This window comes from Synchiropus splendidus, chromosome 1, assembly GCF_027744825.2.
Source record: "Synchiropus splendidus isolate RoL2022-P1 chromosome 1, RoL_Sspl_1.0, whole genome shotgun sequence".
NCBI classification, from domain to species: Eukaryota; Metazoa; Chordata; class Actinopteri; order Syngnathiformes; family Callionymidae; genus Synchiropus; species Synchiropus splendidus.
This window is the reverse complement of record NC_071334.1, coordinates 15,936,780-15,961,986: the sequence shown is the minus strand read 5'-3', so window position 1 is coordinate 15,961,986 and position 25,207 is coordinate 15,936,780. Positions and strand designations below refer to the sequence as shown.

Genomic DNA, 25,207 nt, shown 5'->3' with positions numbered 1-25,207 from the left:
ATCCTACTGGTGAGTCGTGACAAACACCAGGATTCACCATGGTTGCATTTGTGAATCAGTTTGAGATCCCTGAAAATGTCAAAGATGCCAAAGATAAAAACGTTCTTGAATAGAAATCCAGTCTTGGTATTTCTATTGAACCTGTCTTGAAATTTGCTCTCTCCGGGTCGGAGGAGAGTTCTTGCCCCAAGTGGTGGAGTTTAAGTATCTTGGGGTCTTGTTCTCGAGTGAGGGAAAAGGGGAGCGTGAGATTGATAGACGGGTTGGTGCAGCGGCAGCAGTGATGCGGTCGCTGTATGGGACCGTCGTGGTGAAGAGGGAGCTGAGTCACAAGACGAAGCTCTCGATTTACAGATCGATCTACGTTCCCACCCTCACCTATGGTCACGAGCTTTGGGTAGTGACCGAAAGGATGAGATCGCGGATACACGCGGCTGAGATGAGTTTCCTCCGCAGGGTGGCTGGGTGCACCCTTAGAGATAGGGTGAGGAGTTCGGTCATCCGGGAGGAGCTCGGGGTGGAGCCGCTACTCCTCCACATCGAGAGGAACCAGCTGAGGTGGCTCGGGCATCTGATCTGGATGCCCCCTGGACGCCTCCCTGGGGAGGTGTTCCGGGCATGTCCTACTGAGAGGAGACCCCAGGGAAGACCCAGGACTCGCTGGAGAGATTATGTCTCCGGTCTGGCCTGGGAACGCCTCGGGATCCCCCGGGAGGAGCTGGAGGAGGCTTGTGTGGACCCGACTTCTTCTGCTAAGCGGCAGAAGAAGGTGAGGTGAAGGCTGTCTTGAATAAAATGCAGCAACCAACATCTAGATGAGAAGCCACGAGTCCATTTGGTTTATAATCACAAACAGATTTGTTTAAAATGATTCACCGATTGTAATTTGTGATCAGTTGAAACAAGTTCACGGCAGGATTGTTGCTGGCGTTTGCAGGCACCTTACGCATTTGTCTATTCAGTACAGGCCACAGGGATAAGACGAAAGTACTCTGAAGTCCACAACGGCTTGGAGCAAAAACAAATCCATTATTCAAAACCCTACCATTTACTTGCTATGACTTGGACATTCCCTTGTGCAATCCTGCAACAAGACAAATAAAAATCCAAAAATAATAAAAAAAAGAAACAACGATCGCAAAAATGCAGACACAAGCATGTTCAATTTTTTTTTGTTTTATTCTTAGTGCTCACTTCATTTATCATATTAGTTTTAATTTGTATTCTATGCTTGTGCTAGTTTTCCTCAGGGTACTCCAGTTTTCCTCTTTAAACAAGACAAATAAAAATAAAAAAAATAATAAAAAAGAAACAACAATCACAAAAATGCAGACACAAGCATGTTCAATACCTTTTTTTGTTTTATTCTTCTTAGTGCATGTATTCTATGCTTGTGCTAGTTTTCCTCAGGGTACTCCAGTTTTCCTCTTTAAACAAGACAAATAAAAATAAAAAAATAAGAAAAAAGAAACAACAATCACAAAAATGCAGACGCAAGCATGTTCAATCCCCTTTTTTTGTTTTATTCTTCTTAGTGCTTGTATTCTATGCTTGTGCTAGTTTTCCTCAGGGTACTCCAGTTTTCCTCTTTAAACAAGACAAATAAAAATAAAAAAAATAAGAAAAAAGAAACAACAATCACAAAAATGCAGACGCAAGCATGTTCAATCCCCTTTTTTTGTTTTATTCTTCTTAGTGCTTGTATTCTATGCTTGTGCTAGTTTTCCTCAGGGTACTCCAGTTTTCCTCTTTAAATTGTTTCTGGGTGTGAGTGAGAGTCTGTGGGAATGAGTCAAGGAAAACTAATGAATGAAATATGAGCAATTTCATAAGCGATCATAATAACAGCCAGCTGTAAGATACAAAAGCCCCAGGAAACATAAAAGCAAGAAAGATGGTAACCCAGCAAACACTTGAGGTTGGGAGGGATGGGAGGGTTAGGCGAGTTCATTGGAGGTTCCGGTGACGACCGTCCGCTTCTGAAAACATGCGACCTGATATGAGCCTTGATAACTCAGAAACCAGGACAAAATTGTAGCAACGATCATGAAGTCATCTGCCTTCCTGGTGCTCAGTTTGTTTTTATTCAAGGGAAGAAAAACAAGGTGTGGCTGTTAGTTTCCCTCTCTGACTGAATATAACACGTGCTAAACCACTGCAAAAACAACATGTGGTGTTGGTGAAGTGTCCTCTGTCTGAACCCACTCCTCTAATAGCACTTCATCTTTTCTGTCTCTTTAATCACGGTGAAAGTGTCGCTCATCAACATCCAAACCAGCCACTTTGATTACAGAAATCCCCAGAGAAGATGGACTCCCACTGATTTTAGATCAGCATGAAACGAAGGACAGAACTTCTCTCAAAAGATACCGTCAAGTCTTTTTAATCTGCAAATTAGATTTGACTTCTAGGGTGCGACATTGACCCACGCGGCTTTGCGTGCGGCGGGAAGACTTCATCCAACTTTCTGATCAACAAGGTTGTTTTTCGAACAACAGCAAACAAAGGAAGGAAATGGAGAGAAACTACTTAGGGAGTCAGAATCTATGTGGCAAACTTTCAAAACAGCTTTTCGCTCCTGTTATTCAGCCACTCAGATGTTTGCTACCGCGTCCTCATGTCATTCGACTGAGGTCAATTGGAAAGTATTACTCAAGCGATGCCATGATGGAACAATTGATCAGAAGATTTCATTGTTAGGCAGCTCAAATGAGTATGGAATGCAATAATGACAGGTGGTCAATGTGAGTGGAAGAAAATAAAAATCCAAACCAATACAGTGAGTAGTACATGAAGCAGGCTATTGTGTTTCCTTTGCTCCTCAGCTCCGTTCCTATTTTGATAGTAAGTATTTGAGCGCCAGTATAAATTGGAAAGGTCAATATCTTAGAGTAACTTACTGCCCTCTGCAGTCAGAGCATGGTGAAGGTCATGTTTTAGAGGTCTTCCTTTGTTCATTCCATCGTTCATTCATTCATTCATCACCTGACATACTGTAGTTCGACAGAAGTTCCATGCCACTACTGTGACAAGTGTTTCCTAATAAGGACGGCAGAACACGGTAGAACAAACTGTCAGTGTGGTGTTGCAATTGGAACCAAAGGTCAAGGGTGTGGAACTTCTCATTTCAAGGTCATATTTATAAAAGCTATTTTTCTAACTCAGCTTTTCTACGATTTGTATGAATCTGTTTGCTCTTGGGTTAAATAGTAAAAAATGCTTATCGTGGAAAAAATAGGAAATACCAATACACTATTTCATGAGTCAATGAAGCTATGTGGTTTTTTTTACGATTCATGTCCGTAAATCGTCTGCCTTATTCTTCTCAAATGAAAAGATACAAGAAATGTAAACAAGTTGAATATCTTGTTTACATTTTCAGTTCCTGCTCAAATCCCTTAGACATTACATTGATGTGAATGGAAACGCTCTGTTTGCGTGAGCGACCTCACAGCAGCAAGGAACCTTGACCGGTCAGGAGTGTGTCAGCAGAGGAAATCAAGTTGTAATTTCTCCATTCTTCATCAAGGATGTTTGACATTTACAATTGGAAAATGTGTAATTACCGTGGTGTTGGTTGGGATCTCTCCATGAATGAATACAGGGAGAAAAAAATGATCATAAATTCCCAGGCAATAGTGATCCTAATATCTGACGTTAATATAAAGGTAAAAATAACGGTAAATTGAGAAAAAAAAAAGATTCCAGAATTGGATCGTGGCATATAAGTATCATAAATAGAGGAGGAGGACTAGTAATACATTATACATTACATTAATACATTATATATATATATATATATATATATATATATATATATATATATCCCTTTGAGCTACAGAGCATTCTTTTAACTTCTGTCTACCTCTTTCGATACTAGTTTACTGCACAAAGACAAAAAGCAAACGCTTGAGCCAAACCACTTTCTAAAAGGAAGCAGTATGTGTTTGACTGAGAAAGTTCATGTTTCTGGATGGATACAATGTCAACTTATATTTAAAATGATAATAAATCAATCTGAAACCACTCAATCCAACCGACAGCCACCACCCATCATGCTGCTTGGCCTGACCACCGCATCAGAGCACCTGTCGGCCTCCATAATGGTTGTGCCACAGGGATGATGCCATCTTTTCAGCCCAAAACTAGATCGACGTGGTTGATACAGACCATGTTGTTTAGAGTTTGTCTCACACATCCTACTTGACATGCGCATGAATATTCCAACATGACCCAAATTCTGAAGTATTTTTGGGTTCAGCTCAGTCTTTGGATTCAGAGTCTTAACCTAGCGCGCTTGTCCACCTTAGATCTTCAGAGGAGTGCACCACGTCACGTCACTTTTGAAACATTGATTTGATGGACATAGAGGCTGGTTTATGTCTAAAACACCAAAAGATATTAGAGTGTCAGTCATATTTTGTTGCTATTTCAAGCACATGCTTTGGAAAGCCAATATTTTGGTAAAGCCAAAGTTCTCATATAAATGATGGTGTTATATGTGCAGCTGGACTAAACAAGCAGAAAAATGCTCAAAATGACTTCATTTTTTGTAAAATACTTCAGTTGTTAGCAGTTCCAATCCCACTTGAATTTTTTTTTTTTTTTATGTAAACAGCTAACTGACATACCAATCCCACTAACCGGTTCATTTGGTTCAACAGATGATAAGAAAAAGAGATTATCACAGCTGCGGACCAAGAATTGATTCGGACAGAATGTCAGAAATTCAGACGATCACATCTCAGGAATTGATATCCTAATACTACTACTAATAATAACAATAATAACAATAGTAATAATCTAATTATATGTGTGTGTGTGAGCACATATAAGTTGGTCATCCTACCACACTTAAGAGCCATGTCTGTGTGTGGACTATTGATAGGTGAAGCTCACTGCAGAGTGGAAAACACACATAATCAAACAAGTTTATTTGTAGAATATAATGCAAGGAAACCAAGGACAGAATAGAGAAGGCAGTGATTCAATTTAATACAGCATGTAGTGTACATGGACTTAGTTGTGTTTGCAAAGAAATACACAAACTGACCTTCATTTATCGTATCAAGTGGAGCAACCCTGTTTTCCAGGAAGACATGGGTCCATTCATTAACCACGCTTAATATTTCTGATCTCAAACTCTTTGTGACCCATGGCTTTTCCTTCTGTTCACATTAACACTCGTGGACTCGACAGCATCACATTTGCTGCTTTTTCATAGTGCAATGTTTGACCAACTTTCACGTTGCTAGGCAATGAATGAATGAGAGAAGGGAGATTGCACTTCCAGAACACATTGTAGGTAAAAGGGAAATACACTTACCAGTAAATTAGTGTTGAACCATCAGCTACTGCGTTGCCTCCTTCTGTAATCTCATATATAGGTCAATAATGAATAACCTTTACATTGCATTTTTCACTTTATCCTTCGGCCCTAGTTATCGGTGAGTGACTCAAGGACACTACCAGAGTGAGCAAAGGCATTGAATAAATGAGCAAACTAGAAAGATGAGCGCACCTCGGTCAAGCAGCTTCAGTCCGACACCTACACAGTCTTTAACAAAATAAAAATCCTGGATCCAAAAGCCAATCTGTCACAAAAGCAGGAAATGGTCCTCTCTCTCTCTGAATCTAGACAGTGATCTGGATGCAGGTTTTCCACTACATGTAAAGGATCACGACCACGGCTTAAATGTTAGCAGCCGTGCCTTCAGAATAGTGATCTCTCTATTAAAGATTATCTCAAGTGATGAAACACATTATTAAAAACACATTAAAACGAAGTGGGAACATAAGCGGGAAATGCATGACATGCAAGGGGACATGATTATGGTGACTTTTGGCATGTTTAAAAAAAAAATCCCAAAAGAAACTCAGATCATAAATAATGACAGCAACTTGACCGGTGAGGACAACTGCAGATTGGAGTGAGATTTACTTATTTTGATTAAAAATATCGACCGATCATGATCTGTCGATATCAGCGTGAGTGAACTGCAGAATCACACAAAACGATCACGTGACTGCCACCACACTGATGAAGCCCTGCAGGTTGTGATGTGTCTGCTCCTCCCTACTTTCTGCTCACTCAGCAGCAGCATGTCTGCAGTGGGTTTTTTTCTATCTGTCATTCATAGTTAGCATCCTGCAACACAAGCACGGGAAAATACTCTGCAGGATCGCACGTTAAAAGCCTTCAACACCACGAATACACCATCTAAAGCACAAGCACTTGACGGAGAGAGTTTTCAGGGCTCATGAAAACAAGTGGATCCTCAGCGGCAGGCTGTTAGCACAGCTAATGCCTAGCAAAACCTGCTGATCCGAGCATGACAATTGGACAGCTAAGCAAATTGCCCAAAAAATAATTAGGTCTCGGTTACACAGAGACGTAAACTGCTGAATCCTTTCATAATTCAGTGATGAAAGACGAGTGCTCTTTCTCCCCCTGAGAGATATTTGACCGACATAGCAAAGTCTGCTAGAGCTTCACTAAACTATGCACATGTCTCACATGGAATTAAATGTTTTTCAGTCGTCCTCTTGACAGAATAGTTGCTGCCTTCTCATTTTCTCACCTCACTTACACAGAAGGTGCCATCACTTTGATTACAAACTCATAGTCAATCCACGATCAGCAGAAAAAATCCTGACGGGACAAATTCAACATAGCTAAAAACCGTTGGAGCAAAAAAAGTGAGGAGAGGAAAACTGCACCGAGTTTAACAGTCGATTTATACACACTGACTCAAGAGATTAATATATAAACACGAGCTGAGACTTTGTTTGTTTGCTGTGTTACTTGGGCATCCAAGGTTTCCAGTTCTTATTTTTAAGAAACAGCAAGTATGTTGATCACATTTCATTCACAAGCGATATAGTAACCCCATAGTATTTACATTAAATAATGGCAAAAAAAAAAGAAAAAGCCATCGCCACACTAATGTTCTCGTCCACACTCCATCGTCTCCATTCTGCCCTTGCTTCCTGTTCTTGTCAGAACAATTTAAGCCAGATGACTGATGTACACAATGGGATACCTTGATGCGTGTACTCTACAGCGTGGTAGTTCTCTCTATCTCTCTCTCTCTCTCTCCATCAGTGCTGGGAGTGGCGCGGCTTAGCTCGCTCCCGTTGAGCGCTTAAAAGGAGGCACAGCGCGCGTGAGTAGAAGAGAAGAGAAAGCTGAGCTCAAGTGCAGCAAGAGAGAAGAGGATGCCCGAAATACCAGCAGTGCTCCTTTTTAATGTCCGTGTCTTGTTGCTTTCAGCGGTGCAAATGACCTGGGCATGATGATGTGTGATCAGGGGAGCGCATCCGCGTGGCTCAATGGCACTGGAGTTCACACTCCACAGCCATGTGAGGAGAAAATACTACTGGAGGAGAATACTGGGAACTGTAGCGGCGGTTCCACCAGCAACTTTTCACTCCACTGCTGGCTCCAACTGCTGACCAAGGAATCTATCGTGGAGTTTCAAGGTGACAACTCCAGTTTACTGGTGCGTGTGATGATAGCGTGTGTCTACTCAGTAGTTTGTGCCCTCGGGCTAGTTGGGAACTCACTGGCTCTCTATCTGCTGCATTCACGTTACAGGCAGAAGCAATCATCCATCAACTGTTTTGTTATGGGACTGGCTGTCACAGACCTGCAGTTTGTTCTGACCTTGCCTTTCTGGGCTGTGGACACTGCCCTGGACTTCCGCTGGCCATTTGGCAGGGTCATGTGCAAAATAATCAGCTCGGTCACCATCATGAACATGTACGCGAGCGTTTTCTTCCTCACCGCAATGAGCGTGGCGCGTTACTATTCAATCGCTTCGGCGCTCAAGATGCACAGCCGGAGGGCGGCTGCTGCGCGGGCCAAGTGGACGAGTCTGGCCATATGGGCAGTTTCTCTTTTGGCCACATTACCTCATGCCATCTATTCAACAAGTGTCCAGGTTTCTGATGAAGAACTTTGCCTTGTTCGCTTCCCAGACTCAGGCAACTGGGATCCGCAGCTTCTCTTGGGCTTGTACCAGCTTCAGAAGGTCCTGCTGGGCTTCCTGATTCCCCTCATCATCATAATAGTCTGCTACCTACTTCTGTTGCGGATCGTCCTCAACCGTCGCATCGCAGGATCAGCAGGACCAGAGGTGGAGCAGGGCCGGCAAAGGAGGCGCTCCAAAGTGACCAGATCAATCATCATTGTCGTCCTCTCCTTTTTTCTGTGTTGGCTTCCCAACCAAGCGCTGACTCTTTGGGGTGTGCTCATTAAATTTGACATTGTGCCCTTCAGCAATGCCTTTTACAATGCGCAGGCCTATGCTTTTCCTCTGACAGTCTGTCTGGCACACACCAACAGCTGCCTCAACCCGGTGCTCTACTGTCTATTCCGACGGGAGTTTCGAGCTGGACTCACTGAAATTTTGCTCCACGCCACACCGTCAGTCCGAAGACTGACCCAACATCTGAGACGCAAGTCAAAAGTAGCAGAGGCTCCACCCGTCCTGGTTCTGGTCCAAATGGATGTCTGACTACAGCTACGACTGGTGTGCCAATCCTCCCACAGAGGCGTTGTAAATATGTTCATTCTCATGGTCGGAAGAACAAGGAAGAGCAAAGGCTCAGTGAGAGGGTGACCCACTTTCACTTATGTTCTGACTCTGCTTTTGAAACGATAGCTTTACTGATCCCAGGTGACAAGTTGTAAATATAGAAAACTGTCAATCAGAGTGTTTCTGCTCTGAAAAGAAAAGCAGCAACATGCCACTCAGCATTGATTTTGCATAAAATCTGACAGATTGTGTTGTTGGTATATGTGTCGTAGAAACATGTTCACATAAAAATCTGATTGGAATTTATCATTTGTTTATCTGTTGTCAAAACCTTGGTGTCCAGCATATGTCACACTATTTGGTCGGGTGGATGTGGATGAAAAAGGCTTTTATTTATTTATTCCATTTACGGTGTTTGATGTATTTAATATTGTGGCAATGGATAGTATCTTTCTCTCAGTGGGTAAAGAACAGCTAAGGATGTGGGAAATGACCGTGTTTGCAGTTTTCATGCGCGCACAGAATGAGTGACATTCAAAGACAATTCGCAGCTACTTCCTGTTTGCTTCTGCTCCACCCAAATAAAAATGAATATAAATAACAAAAATAATAGTAGTGTGTGTAAATGACTGGATTTCAGTGGATCAAATATGAAAGATTCATCATCAAAATATGTATGTTTAAATATCTGTTCAAAAGCTCATCATGATAAAGATGTTTTTCAGTGAAAAAGTAATGCTGAAACTCCAGCCTGGAATTATTTCAAATGAACACGAACATGCACTCAGATATATATACTAATACTCAAGAGATCACAGAGAGAAGTGCAGAATGAACATCCAGAGAATAAAATACTATAATAAATAAATAAGAAAACAATATACAACAATGTGTTCAGTTGCATTATATATATATATATATATATATATATATATATATATATATATATATATATATATATGTATAGTTGATTGCTGACATTCTTAGACACACATACAACAATTGCTAGCTGTTAACAATTAGTTTGGAGTGCATGGCCTGATGTTAAGAAGACAATCTCCACCCACACAGCTCGCCCAAGAATAAAACAGAATAGCTATTGTCAATTTCCAGTACACAATGATTAGACAGACCTCTCTCTACAATAAAGTCTGTCGTAATGTCCTTGACAGACGGATGCAGTGGGCAGAGTCAATCTGCACTAAAACAACTTAAGAGAGAACGGATGAGACGCAGCTGTGTGGGTGTTTACTGGAGCATCAGAAAATGGCTTATGATTTCAGCAATTGCTTTAGTTCCAAGTCAAGGCAAAAACTACAGTCAAAATGGCAGAAAGATGGCTCGTATTTTGAAAAACCGGCAAGAGGGGTCATTAAAAACATGTAACTACAAGTGCTTCAATGGGCTCCAATAACATTTTAACAGTCCCTGAAATGAGCCACTTCAAGGCAAGAAATTCTTCAGTTACCTGCTTTGCTGAACAGACTCCTCATTCCTCCAAATTCTTTCTCTGATTCGTTACCGATGGATAAAGACACCAACACATCGGCAAAACAGCAAAAATCTGAATGAATCACTGCTTGCTAAATAATTTTGTGAATGTAGCGCGTGACGCTATGAAAACGGGGATCATCCACCGAAACCATATCACAGAGGGAACTCACTCATGATTTTTTTCTGGTTTGTTTTTCTATCTTCTTGCTTGTTTTTCTTCCTCAGTGCTGTCATTGCAATGGTTGGAAATGAGGATCATTCTATATCATTTTAGAATATTAACAAGAGATAAAAAAAAAAATAACTTAAAAGCATATAAGAGTAAAATAACTTTGCCAAGTAAAGTCAGTCTAATAAATGTATCGCAAACTAGTGCAGCATGCTGTAAAAACGGGGCTTAAAAAGTTTTAAAAAATCAAGCCAGTGTCTGAAGGGAAATACAGATATTTATGCTTTAGTATTTAAGCAACATTAACATTATTTTCCTGAGTTCTGCCTTCTTGTATAAGATGCCATGAAGTTGACTACAGTGTCTTCCTGGCTCGCCTAGCTGGCATGTCAGTTTGTCCAGACCCACCAAAAACCCATCACTCCAACATTCTCCTCTGACTTGTTTTAGGTCATCTATAAAACCAGTCCGGGGTAAAAAAAAAAATACCAACCAATTTCTTCTATCCTCAGACATTCTGCCTTTCAGGTCATGAATCATTGAATCACTTGAACTTGGTGGATTCTGCAGTTGGCTCTCTTGTGTTGCCATGGTTGCTAAATTAGTAGACATTGCACTCCTTTGAAAGCAAGCCATTCAAACATAAGACTGTTAAAATAATAAATAAATAAATTACGGGGGACATCAAACAGAAAAGGATTCATCCAACATGACATATAAGTGTATTTAAAGAGCTAATGCCATGGAAAAAAAGTACTGAAAATGAGTAATAAACTTGATGTAAGCCCATTATCTCTACTCTGTTTATCAGTATCCAGTTATTATGTAGACATCCAACCCTTGTGGATGCTGTGGACAGATGAGGTCATCACTGACTGCTGACTAACACACTGGTAGAAGGCGTTCGCTCACTATCACTGGACTTGCACCTTTGACTGTGAATGCTGTTCTATGCTGTTACAACCACCGCAACAGCAGCAAACCACATTTAAAGAGCTTAAGACTTAAAGGCAAGTACATATGTTATTTCATTTTATTCCATTTTTGTTTGCCTCATCAGAATTGCAGGCGTGGAGCCTGCTGATCAAACCCTGTGTCCAAGTGCACAGAATGTGTTTTTGATGTTGACATCTGCCCCAATTATAATTCATTTGAAGTGGTCCGATCAATAGTCCCCCACTTCCCTTCTATGTCAGGAAGTTTCCCAGGGTGGTGACCTTTCTCCAGAGCCTAAATACAGCCAAGCATCACTTGTTTCCCTGGAAAATGTAATGATCCCTCATTAGCAGGAAACTTGTGGACTCATCGGGAGCAGAGGTGGCTTTTGAGGCCCATTAATAAGACTATTAAGGAGCTGGTTAACATGTGGATGCCCACTCACTTCAAAAGCTCCTGTGGTGACAGGATCCTGACTGTGTATCGATTATCTATAAGTGCATGGAGGTCAACAGTCAAACACTCATGAGACACGTACACAGGAGATGGCGAGACAATCAATGGGTCTCACGCACACATGCATGCTAAACTATAAGCTTGGACATGAATGTAAATAGATCGGCATTAATAACTAAAGGGCACTGTACACCCACATTATGTTAGGGAAGAGTTTAATCTCGTAAGTGGTCAACAACCTTTTTCTAATTGTTTTTAAAAAGCTATATGGTTCACATTTGATAATTTATTATAATGAATAAGAAATTATATTAATCTAAGGTGCCGATCATTTGAAATTGTATTGATAGCAATTAACTCCATTGGACAGCAGGTGGCAGTATAGCAACAGAACTCACTCACAGAAGGAAGCACAAAGAGCACGTGGAGATAAGATGCTTTAGTTCACACTGCAGCGCACCACAACAGAGATGACTGGATCGAGATCAGAGGTGGGTGAAGTGCGGCTCAGGGACCTCATGCGGCACTTTGACTGTACTCGCATGGCCCTCATAAAGCTTGTGCATATATAAGGTTTAATTTGATTTAACATTAAAATGTTGCTAGATTTCTTGGTTTTGTGGGGGGTTGTTTAGAACTTTATACAGTTCTTCATTTCTTTTTCTTTCTGAAGTACATTCTCTTATTGAGCGTTTTAGTATTTTGTCCCTCAAAAAAACAAAGACAAAAATGTTGACTTATTGAAATTGTTTTCCCCAGAGTTCTGTTGCCAAGATACAGCATACACCACATAAAAAGATCTAGCATAATGTATGATTTATCTCCGTAATCTCTACATAAAATGAAATAATATACATCACATAACATATTATAAGCATATAATGCCATGGCATGATTACATTTTAGTTATTAAGGAATCTTTCTCTTCTGTCCTCGTGTGTTTTGACTCGATGGCCCCTCCTGTTAGTCGCAGGAAAGAATGTAAGGAAATGTAATTGTCTACCCCTGATCTAGATGGTAATTCTGAACACCACCACAAGTGAACCATCTGTTCGCCCACTATCCTCATTGTAATTCTTTTGACAGACAGATGAATGCTGTTGAACACATGCCCTCTATTGAGGAAGTAATGATGATTTAACAAGGGAGGAAAGACAAAAACCCCTCTGAGACATCTAAGAAGAGAAAGACCGCAGACTTACTATTTAAGTTCAAATAGTAATTGTTAGAATAGTGATACAGAATTTGTGTCGAACCAATAGAAAAAGACGTATTAATGTCTAATAATATAGTAACTGCATGTTACTTTTCTGTCACTACTGTTAAATCATCTTTGTGGCACTTTTCAGCAGAATATACCAGAGCTCAATATTGAAAAGTGGAAGTATTTGGGAAAAGCGTTATTCCCGGGAGTTATCTTTATTTCCCCGATGTATTTATCATGCTTGATCAACTCTCCCAAGTCCAGCTCATATCCATTTGCACAGCTCCAGACATATCTTCAAAAGTCCATGACTGAATTGAAATTATTTTTCCGCACAATTTTCCAGGGGCTTTAGCTCCGTCTCACACATGTCAATCATGTTTGTAAGTAATGGAGACTGACCTACGCTCTCTCTCCCTCCCTCTCTCCCTCTCTCCCTCTCTCCCTCTCTCTCAGGCTCGCTCCCTCTCTGTACCGCGCCTTCTGCTTTGCTAATCAATGCACTTCTGATGCCTCTCTGATTCATTTTCTGCCAAATCCAGTGGCAGGAGATTCCTCCTCCTGTGCAGTCTCGCAGAGAGGAGATAAAAATAGACTCCTAACTCTTCAGGTCTGTAAAGTTTGTTTTGTTGCTGAAGTTAGAACATGAGCAAATATAACTAATGCACATTTTTGGCCAGTGGTTGAATAGTAGTTTGCTTCCATTAGACAACAGAAGTGTGACAAGCTGGAGAACAATGGTTCACCACACTATGCTTTACCTCTTGGGTAAATGTGAATGAATAGCTCATTTACATTTGGTCCCTCCATTGGCCTTTTGGCATTCAGTCGATGATATCCACTGCCATATTTATATGCATAAATACAGATATGCACATTAGGATGTGTAAGTAATGCAATGATCAGATTCAGGTCACATATGTTTTTTTGTGCAATTGTGAAAGGTCTATAAAATGCTCCTTTGCACAGAAAGCTTGTGACGACTCGCAACTATGGAGAGACAGTGAGACACCGGATTTGACTAAATCCTGTTTACTTTCACCTGACAAAGTCGGGGTACACATGAGGAAAAGGGGTTTTCAGTTAGGACAAGCATTTATTTCGTTCTGGTGCAGTTTTAAAGTTTCTTAGTTTTCCATATCAAAATAGATTCAAGTGGACTGAAGCATAAGACTCAATCTGTCATAACTCAAAAATAAGTGGCAATTTGAAGATATAATGGATATAATGTGTCCACAAAAGTCCAACAATAGTACAACGAGAGCTTTTTTTTTTTGCAGATTCCAACATGTACACTTACGGAGTCAGCTGCAGTGGTAAAACAAGACACTTCAAATCACAAAGCACACCTCAAATCACTGCACTGAGGATGTTGTTTTGGAACGGTGGGTGTTTCCTTTTGTCAAAGACCGGAGATATCGGCAGCTAATCGCACACCTGCACCCCAGATATTCATTCCCTTGAAATGTAGTCGATGAAAAAGGAGCAGTCTGTCAGTTTATATGGCAACATTTCAAGTATTCAACAAGTACCGAGTGACGTTTATTTACATTGAATGTTTAATCTGTTTCTTGTTCATTGAAAAGGAATAGAAGTTATTTATTTTATATGTGGAACTTAGCGTTTCATATTGTCTATTTGTTATTCATTTTGCTTTAAAGTGCAATGTTACCTTTACAGTGTTTTTCATCATTATTGTTGTTTAGCAGGTATGTGTAATTAATTCTAACAAATACTGACTTGATTTATCCATAAAAATCTGTGTCAGCCAAAAGAATTGACAACTGGTGCACCCCTAAGATATGACTTCATTGCGCCTGTTGAGAGGAAATTTAGTTCCATTTATCTCCCAAAAAAACAATGTATTGTCAGAAAATTAATGTACAACAAAACATATTTGGAATAAGAACAAGCAATTCTGGAATACCTTTAAGGGTAGTATAAGCATTGAAAGGACAAAGAAAACTGTTTGAATGTGAACAAACAAAAGCATCTCGCAAAGGGGTGGAGCAACTTTGAAATCTCAAAACCTTTCATTAGCATAATCTGAATGGCATGTTCACAAAACTGCATCACCTCATTATTTTCTAAACATGACCTTTCTTGGTAATGATCGAGCGCAGTGTCCGAAAACAAAAGATTACTGAAATACCAGCTGGAGAGAGAGGTCTTATCAGAGGTCTGCCTCCTCAAGACAAAGAAATCCATGGATGCACACGAACAGGAGAAGTCACCGCCCTGTTGGGAGTGGGGATTACCACACAGAGGAAAATCTGCCTCGTGAAAAAAAACGTGTTGTCTGTATAGAGCTGGCTTTTTCATCACCTCCCATTAGTGGGTGTGTTCTTATATATATATATATATATATATATATATATATATATATATATATATATATATATATATATATATATATATATATATATATATATATATATATATATATATATATACAGACGCACACACACACACATATATATATATACATACTATATATATATATATAGTATATATATATATATAGCGCTTTATTTATAGACAATAAACCGCTACTTTTTTCTTGCAGTCTGAGCCCTGCGGCTTATACAACAGCGCGGTTAATATATGGATTTTGGACAGGTTGAAATCAGATTAAACCAGAGGCAATGAAATAGATGAAATCAGAGACGTTTTATTTACCCTTGAAGCAAACAAAATGTGGTGTTTTCGCCCGCATGTCCGCAGCTCGAGTCGATCTCCTGGAGGTCTGGAATCGAGAAGCAGTATCTGAGACCGGCTGTGGTGTCGGAACTTCAGGCATACAGGCGAAAACAGCGCATTTTTGAGGGCTATAACCTAAGCTCTTTCGGCTCAGAAGTTGGAGATGTGAATACAAGTGAGTCGGGTTTTGGCCGCGGACCTGAACCCCGCTGGAGAGCTGCACCTCGTCTCGGGAAACTCTGGTGGTGAGGCTCAGGCTATTTGCCGCTAGATGCCGGAAACTACGTGTACAGCGCGACTCCACACAAACATGATAAATGCCGGGCAGTAAAGGGTCTGATCGCTGTCTGGGCGGACAACATTGTTCAAAACAACTTTCAAAACTCCCTCTCTTTCTTGATCATCAGTAATCTCTCTAACTGTGTTCAACTTGTTGTGAGAGCAGCATGGATAAATCAAGTTGCTTGTTTCTGCTATTTCCTCGGTCTCGATGCCGGACAAAACTCGTTTTGAAAAGCATTTTTTAAGATGGTTGAACCACTGACCGTTCTACAGCACAGACAGCACTACTGCACCAGCGGCTTATAGTATTGTTGCATCCATTAAGAAAAGCTCAACATCTGGATTCTGGCAGGTCTGCTGAAACTACACAGAGGGTTGCGTCACTTGTAAGAGAAGATATGTGAATACAAGTTTTTATCTCGCTGCTGAGACATTCATGTATTACAAAGACAGACTACTCTTTTGAGCACTTCCATACATGGGAATTTCAATGCAGGAAGACAACTGTAGCTGGATCAAGAAAACAGTAGAGCAATTCTGTGGTGTGGAGTCGAGGGCTGCACTTAAAGCTTTACAACAAACTATAGCTGTCACAGTCTGTGTAAGTTTGCACACAGAAGAAATGGTCATGGACAGAAAGGATCAGGAATGGAGGAAATTCGTAGCCACTAAGGCTTTGAGGGATCACATTTCTGTCACTTGTCCACTAAAAGAATATTCATTTTGTGATTAATGAAATATGTTCCAGGGTCATCATCATAAAAATCTACAACATATATGCTGTTTACCAGGAAATATATCCCTGCCTGGTTGTTCAATTCACCTCTTTAATTTATACTAGCTCTGTCATTGTTGAACTCCTGAACCGCTGCCATAACAAAAAAAGGACATGACTCAATAGGGATTTTCTTCTCTGAGAAATTTGAAATCTAGGTCAGACAATTCAGTCTAGGCAGATTTTCGTCTGCCATCCGTCATGTCTGTGGTGAATCTCCTTCAAAAGTGATCATTCTCTTTGTTGCAGTTTATCCCAGTCTCATCCATGACATTTTCGTACGCAATATGCTCATATGACATGTATTCAAATAGCTCACTGGTTTGGAATTAAAGCACTTCTTTAGCACATATTTAGGCACAACTTTGCTATTTAGGTTACGAATGACTCATCAGAGGGAAGAATAAATTAACGTAGTCTGAGCACAGAAAGTTGTTTTCACCAAAAAGAACATCCTTCTTTGTAAGGCAGAGATGTGACAGTACATTCTGTTTGGCTTCATCCAATATTCCTGCGATTGTTTTTGCAGTGAAAATGGCGTAGTGTTGTCATGTCACTACAAGATGGTGTTGGCGGTGACCCGAAATGTGGGATAGGTCAACACTTAAAAAAACGAAAGATCATTGTGCAGAAAGGCAAAAACATAATCCTATGGCATTAAAGTAAGGTGTGGGCCTTGAATGGCTTTTTTAGAATTCATCAAGATTAACTGCATTTTGTTATTTAACATCACATTTAAGTTGAATCTGTCCACAAAGGCATAAACATCAGGGAGGAGCAAGTCTTTACCAGATGAGGTGTATAGAACATTTGTTGTGCTTTTATTCCGAAGTATTTTTCAGTCCATCTGCGCCATCTCATGTGGACAAAGCAAATACAATTCCTCTCCAGAAGACTGGATGGACTGCACACATCCAGACTCCACAATAGCCAGAGGTAGTCACATGGAATCCTGACTAGAATGCATGAGTCATACGAAAAAGGTGGGCTGAATTCCCCAATGGATTGAAAAGTGGCACCTTTTCACTGAAATAAGATATTCATTAAAACCTCCATTGAACCATTTGATTTTCCCTGCACAAAAAAACATTTTTGTCGAAGACAGCAAAATTTCACACTTTCCTTTTTCATCATAATTGATAGTCTTTGTGCCCATTCCATAGTTTTTGTGCCCCGCAACGGGCTGACAACCTGTCCAACATGTCACTAGCCTCTCACTCCAATAATTCCTTTTCAGGTCACAGGGCCAACAGCCTACCAAACCCAGGCGTCCAATTCTCTGTCTGCCTCACATCTTGACATGTAAATACTAACAACCATGAAATTATTTCAGTAATGACAGTATAATGTGTGACTTCCGCATTTTCTCAGCCATAAGTTTGACCCAGCAATGGAGATGAAAGTGATTACATTATAGGACACAAATGCCTGTCTTTCAGCAAGGCACTTCCTTAAATTGCATGTATTCTAAGTCTGTTGAAGAGTTGACAGTGTAATCCATTTTCTAGTCCATTAAACATGTCCTTAGCTGTCCACTTTTACATTGTGATTCATCGTTCCCATTGTATAATGTTAAAAAGATTCCATTTTTTTTACGGTTATGTTTAAAATGTTTATCTGCATGATGTGTATGCACCCTATCATAAGGTTCCATGTTTAGTTTGACAAAGAAAGTTTGAATAATAGCCGTTTACACAATGGATTGATTCAACGGTAAGATGTGAAAAATAGGTATTTGCTTAAAAAGTACAATAAATATGCTTCACAATGCAAGTATCATCATATTCCAAAGATAATCTGATTTTTTTTTTTTTGTGGTGTAGTTGGGATATTGCTGCTCCACTCGCTGACAATAAATGAGAGGCAAATTCTGCTTCCAAATCGAACCTGAGAGAACCACATGAAAAGATGAATATATCAAACCTTGTACGTAACATCCATGCATTCATTCAACCTGTCTTCCCATTTGCCGCTGCACTCAGCTCTCTGTGATTTCATACAAACGTTCTTGACAAACAACTGATGGAGAGCAGTGACATGCAACTCAGGCTGAGTAATTGACTCAGGATTGAAATGACACCAAGGTTTCAAAGGGATCCGTTTCAGTCGACTGACTCTACGTTTCTTGTAAAAAATTAATCACTGTTCTTTCAAGGAGATATACTCAACACTGACAGTTTCTGGTTTCAATGAAAAAGAGGCTTCACTAACATTGATTTACTTCACAACAATTCTCATACTAAATTCCAGCAGGGAAAAAAACAAGTGACCATGTGAGTTTTTGAGGTTTTGATCTAAAGGTATATTTTTCAACAGAGGGAAGAAGATCTGTTTTCGTTTTATGTGAGGACAATATAAAGGTGAAGCGTCAAATAGAGAAATAGTTCAAGCTATATGAGTTATGCAGAGAGAGAGAGAGTCTAGGAAGGGAAAGACAAAGTCATTTATATATAAAATATAATCAAAGATATTCGAACTGCAGCAAAGCATTGACAAATCTAATTCATAAGGTAAATCTAGATACATATATATATATATATATATATATATATATATATATATATATATATATATATAGATATATAGATAGATAGATAGATAGATAGATAGATAGATAGATAGATAGATATATGTAAATACTTATATATGGCGTTCTCCAACCGGAAGTGACGGGACGGAAGTAATTGTCCCTAAATTCTGTGACTAGTTCACTTGTTATCTGCGTCTCAGCATAGATGTTTCATTTAGTTGGTTTAAACGGGGTTTTGTGTCCAGCACATTCAGAACTACTAGAGTCTTTTAAGAATCTGTTTATGGGTTTAAAAATGTTTTTCTTAAGTCCGTCATGAAAACATGGAGCAGGTCCGTTAGTCCATATGTGTAAGTGCACTGCTTTACACTTTGACTAAAATAAGTATGACAGGAAATCGCACGTCACAAGAGACTCAGTCAAGACAAATGTGGCAGGGAAAACCTGAACACCGGCATGAAGCACAGCGATTCGGCGCAGCAACTGAACGCCATCTACTGCCTGCCGACAGAACATCTGTTGTGGAGGGATGGGTTAAAAAAATATTAAATAAAGCCTCACGAAGGTAAGACGAGAAAAAACGCGACATGGACATCTCTATTTGAATACAGCTTTTCAGTCGTCATGGTTATTTTTTTACGGTTAGTCAGCTGGAACTTGGCTACATAGTTTACCCCAGAATTTTTGTTTTAATAAACTGAACAGCCAATAACTTTGGAACCCGTAAACAAAAATCTTGAATATTCCATGTTCATATTCACCGCCACAAGCAAAGGTGCTTCTGACACTGCAACATACCATGAATAGTAATGTGCTTAAACTCCAACTTGAACAGCTTGTCAGGTTCATAGAATTGAAGTGTCGCAATTTGATCTGTAATTAGACCAATCACTTGACTCCACCCACTGGCACCAAAGATCATAAATGATGTCATGGAAAAATCTGCAGGAGCTCACTGGATCACCCACCCATCTCCACGAAGCGATTACAACATCGAGCTTCCACAGGAGAACATTAAGAGCAACAGCAGAGGTAGTTTTTAAATCAATTTTATTTGTTTACAATTTTTTTTGTTTATTCTTCATTTGTCATATTTGGCAACCTTTACAAAGGTAACTTAGTATATTACGTAAGAGCATGAAAGCCAACAGTTTATAATTTGTCCAGGTAGTTATCCAATGCAGGGATGCCCTCCTTGAGACCCTTACGTTTGCGGGTGGCAACAACAACCTGACCAGGTTTGGTTGTCTCTTCCTTGGGATCTCCTGGCAGAATCTGCCAATGGTCGAACACGCACTGTGGGAAAGCCTGGCCTCCAGTGTTGGAACGAAGATCTGCAGTGAAGCCTGAAAAACAGATTTAATCTTAGTTTTGCCTTGGAAGCAGTGGGACACCAGATATCACGCAGATAGTTAAAACTGAAGGCTCTGAAATGTACTGTATAATTTATAATATTTAAGGGTCAGAAAAGAAACTCATACGAAAACTTACCGAAGGACTCCATTACAGGCAGGTAGGCTTTGACAACATACATTGGGGTTCCTGCAACCTTGAACTCCTCGAATACATGGCCACGCCTCCTGTTCAGGACACCATAGATTCCACCAATTGCGGCTTCAGGACACTGCAAATACAAAGCACAACAGTTAAAACCGTTTTGCCAGAATACACATTACTAGATAAAAAAATATATATATAAATATCGTCAACAGCTTGCCTGAATCTCCACAAGATAGACCGGCTCCAACAATCTGGGTTGAGCTGTAAGCTGGCAAGCATAGAGAGCTCTGCGAGCTGTGGGAATGATCTGACCACCACCACGATGAATGGCATCTGTATGCAAAGTCACGTCATGGATTTCGAAGCGAATGCCTCGCATGTTCTCCTCACACAGGACACCCTAAAAAGTCATAATGAAACTTAGAATACTGTACAATCTCTCAAATGAACGATAGGCAATGACCCCCACCTCCTTGGAAGCCCACTGGAATCCAGCCACAACACTGTCCTTAATCTCATTCAGGTACTGCACACCCTTGGTAACGTCCACCAGAATGTTGGGGCCAGTACCATCAGGACCAAAGCACCAGATCTTCCTGGCCTCTCCGACATCCCACTCGTACTTCTCAGCAAGGTAGCGGGCACGTGCTTTGAGCTCCTGGCGAGATGACACCTCACCTTTATCAATATCCTCTGCCAGCCCATCCTCAAATGGACGTGCTTTCATAAACAGACGGTTGTGCTTGTTGGGTGACTTTGACAGGCACATGACGTTTGAGTATTCAGACACAGTCTCTCTGTAGGACACAACTGGATCAGATTTCTGAAAAGACAAATAGAAATTAGAAATATTTTTTATGGGGGGGTTAAATGTTTCTTGCAGTCACCTTAATTGGAATGCAAGCATGATCCTCTTCCAGATCCTTCAGGCAGATTTCCAGATGCAGCTCTCCAGCTCCAGCCACAATGTGTTCTCCAGACTCCTCAATGATGCACTGCACCATGGGATCGGATTTGGCCAAACGCTTGAGGCCCTCCACCAGCTTGGGAAGTTCACTGGGGTTCTTCGCCTCCACGGCAATTCTCACGACGGGGCTCACACTGAATTTCATCACCTTCATGTTGTGTGCCTGCTCAAAAGTGGTGATGGTTCCGGTCTTGACAAGGAACTGGTCAACACCAACGAGACCCACAATGTTGCCACAGGGCACATCTTCAATGGCTTCAGTGTAACGGCCCATCATCAAAATTGTTCTGAAATAAGTGCAACCATTTAGGCAATCCAAACTCCAATCTTTCAGACAGAGCCATTGCTAACACAAACCTCTGGATTGGTTTCAGGTAGAGGTCTTCTTTCTTTCCAGGGACAAAGTTTGGTCCCATGATGCGCACCTTCATTCCAGTTGAGACAATACCAGAGAAGACGCGGCCGAAGGCATAGAAACGACCCTTGTCACTGGTGGGGACCATCTTGGAGATGTACATCATCAACGGGGCCTTGGGGTCACAGCTTTTGATGCCTGTAAAGATACATGAGGGTTAATAAACATTACAGATCCCTGCTAGAAAATAGAATAGAGAGCACCATACCAACAGCAGCCTCATCGTCAGGAGGTCCCTCGTAAAGCAAATCACATCTGTACTTCTGGGCAGTGACAGGAGAGGGCAGATGGATGGTGATCATCTGAAGAAGTGCCTCCCCAGCAGGCAGCCAGCGACGCATCACAGCCTTCAGGAGGGGCTTCCCCTCTTTATCCTTGTCCTCATTATCCAACTTGATGTCAAGCTTCTCCAACATTTTTTTTACTTCGTCTTGGTGGAAGTTCATGATGGCATGGAACATCTACAAGGGCAACAGTTCAAGAAGGTCGATTGGAAAAAAGCAAACCAATACTATATGTGTGACACCTTCAGCAATCCTGCTCAGAAGGAAGTTTATCGTCACACGTCAAGTCAGGTCAAAGTGAAGAATGTTAAATCATCAGATGCAGGTATAAGCTAAAAATACTGCAAATACGCTAGAGAGAAACAAACTTAAAGGTCATACCTTGAAGATTGGATCAAGAACCAACCCAACAAAGGTACGTGGCAAGTCCTTGCCACTTTTGCCTTTAGCAGTCTTGGAGAACTTGCCAGTTTCTGGGTCGTAGTACCTGCGAAAGAGCAATGCAGTGTAAGAACATGACCAACATGGTATGCTTCTTAACAGACATACCTGTCACCCCACATCTTCTTCATCATGTCTTCAACCTTTTTGCTGTATTCAGCTGGAGTAGTTGACACATTTCCCTTTGCTGCAAACTTCTTGACATAGAATTCAGCAAACTGCTTCAAAGTAAAAGCCCATCCATGGAGACCGGAGCCAAAACCAACTGTGCCAAGAATAGGGTCAATCTAGTTCAAAGGAAAACAAGAAATTATTCCAACTTGCATGAGCAAAATCAAACCAACTGACTGGAGGAAAGGTACTCACCGAAACCTTGCCCATTGGTCCATCTTCATCTCCGTAGGTACAAATGATGACGTTTATGTCCTCAATAATGCGCTGGAAGGTTGTGTAGAGTGCGTCTGGCTCCAACTGCAACTCCAAGAGTGCCCTGTCCATTTTGTTCATCATCAGTACTGGTCTGATGCGTTCACAAATGGCCTGACGCAGCACAGTCTCAGTCTGGACACAGACACCTTGTGGGGAAGAGAGGGGTAAGGAAATTATACAAAGTTATTAAATAAAATTTCACTTCCACCACACCCTCAGCTATTCTTGGTTGCACAACCAAAGAAGTTAAACTAGTTATGATGACTGTGCGTTTTCTTCCGTCACCGTTTCTCCCTCCCCAGCCCCGGAGATAAGACACTCGTGAACACGGCAGCACTTCTCTAGACTTCAAAATGTTCCGTCTTACCTGACACGCAGTCCACCACAACCAGGGCTCCGTCAGTGACACGGAGAGCAGCCGTTACTTCAGAAGAGAAGTCCACATGTCCAGGGGAGTCAATGAGGTTGATCAAGAAGCCGTTGCCATCCTTCGACTGCTTGATGAAGGCCAAATCGTTGTCCGAAAGTTCGTAGTACAGAGAAATGGCACTATTTGAAACAGACAATGTAGTCATTGAGATCTTTCAATACATACTTACAATCTCAACCTCCCCAATGACTACGAACGAAATGGCAGCAACTACTGTTCACGCTAAATCAATTCAACAAAATACATACGTGGACTTGATGGTAATGCAACGTTCCTGCTCGTCTTTCCTGGTGTCTGTGAAGCGTGTTTCTCCGGCACGAGCTGAGGCAATGATGCCGGCCTTGGACACCAGTGAGTCCGTCAGAGTTGATTTCCCATGATCAACGTGCGCAATCACAGACATGTTACGGATGTTTTCCTTTTTGTCCATGATGGCACGGATCTGGTCTATGGTGAAGTTCACCTACACACAAAATGGCAACGTCAACTGAAGGTGTAGGGCATTGGGCATTGTGATGCAGAGGACTCAACAACTGATCAAAATTCCACAACCATAGCGCTTCAGTAAAGCAAAGGAATCGCATCACTCTGAAAGCGCTTTCATCCTGTCATAAAACTTGGGCCTTTCAAATGATTTTGACGGTTTTGTCCTTTTACATAAACACACACAGGTCGCACTTCCTTGTTCACCAATTGCACAATACTATTCGATTTTTATTTTCATGGCGCAACTAGGGCAAACACTAAACATGTCACAGTTAACACATAATGTTCACAGCACGCATTACGTCAGTTTTGTTGACGTCGGATCTCCTGCTTTAACTGCAGTCATTACAGCCGGACTAAAGAGCGCCGTCCACGTTAATACGAAAACACTAAACAATCGATTAGTACGACGACACATGTACTGCGGCATTCCGGCGTTAAAGGCCTTCCCGGCACTGACGACGTCGTCACAAAAGGGCCACGTGTACAGATTTAGGCACTGTGCTAACAGCTAACATTAGCATTTTGCCGAATACGGAGCCGCGCCCGGAATAGAATGGAGAATACCGGCAAAGAATAATACCGCTGTAACAATAGCAGACACCATTGTATCAATACATTATACGTATTCATGTCTGTGTATAACACATGTATATAACGATTCATGCTGCGTAGTCGTCAGTAGAATAAATGCGCACTTTTTAATGTCCTGAGTCAAAACAGCTGACAATATCAGAATTAAGACGCATATCAACAAATCCTTATTCTGTCTGTATCAACAGAATCAGACACGTAATGTGGAGGAAAACAAAACACAGGTCAGGCAGAAGAAGCTAACGGTGGGCAAACAAAATGGACTCCATTGTGAGTCAGGCTGTCAGCTCCGGCCCGATCATCTTGAATTCCATCGATATAACGCGCAGAAGGCCATCATTCTCAAGCCGACAAACTATGTTGCTTATGGAGATTCCACTATGTAACTCAGAAGTCACCGGCGACTCACCATTTTGACGGATGACTTTAGATTAGCTCTGAGTGAAAAGCGAGCAGAAAGTCGACACTGCCCAATTCAGTAGAACAGGCAGGGAAAGGGTCGTGCTGACGTACAACAAAGCTTTTATTCGCTGCGTCATGTTCAACGTCACCGCGTAACCTTCTCACGTACGAAT

At 41.0% G+C, this 25,207-nt stretch overlaps 2 protein-coding genes and 1 non-coding gene across 3 annotated transcripts; 1 reads left to right on the top strand and 2 right to left on the bottom strand.

The window, feature by feature from the left end:
- Window positions 1–7,193: 7,193 nt before the first annotated feature.
- rxfp3.2b (relaxin family peptide receptor 3.2b) lies at window positions 7,194–9,020 on the top strand. The gene has a single exon (XM_053843994.1). The coding sequence runs from the start codon at window positions 7,293–7,295 to the stop codon at window positions 8,517–8,519; it is 1,227 nt and encodes a 408-aa protein (XP_053699969.1). The 5' UTR covers window positions 7,194–7,292; the 3' UTR covers window positions 8,520–9,020.
- Window positions 9,021–20,119: 11,099 nt separating this feature from the next.
- On the bottom strand, window positions 20,120–25,197 carry LOC128748142 (elongation factor 2). The gene is made up of 13 exons (XM_053846581.1): window positions 25,042–25,197; window positions 23,801–24,015; window positions 23,490–23,671; window positions 23,060–23,268; window positions 22,802–22,980; window positions 22,634–22,739; window positions 22,177–22,429; window positions 21,911–22,106; window positions 21,474–21,840; window positions 21,056–21,409; window positions 20,804–20,986; window positions 20,578–20,710; window positions 20,120–20,432 (listed from the first exon to the last, which is right to left on the bottom strand). The coding sequence occupies exons 1-13, from the start codon at window positions 25,042–25,044 to the stop codon at window positions 20,239–20,241; spliced, it is 2,574 nt and encodes an 857-aa protein (XP_053702556.1). The 5' UTR covers window positions 25,045–25,197; the 3' UTR covers window positions 20,120–20,238.
- Window positions 22,508–22,575, bottom strand: LOC128752995 (small nucleolar RNA SNORD37). Its single transcript, XR_008413746.1, has one exon. It is a non-coding gene; the product is annotated as a small nucleolar RNA SNORD37 (small nucleolar RNA).
- Window positions 25,198–25,207: the final 10 nt, after the last annotated feature.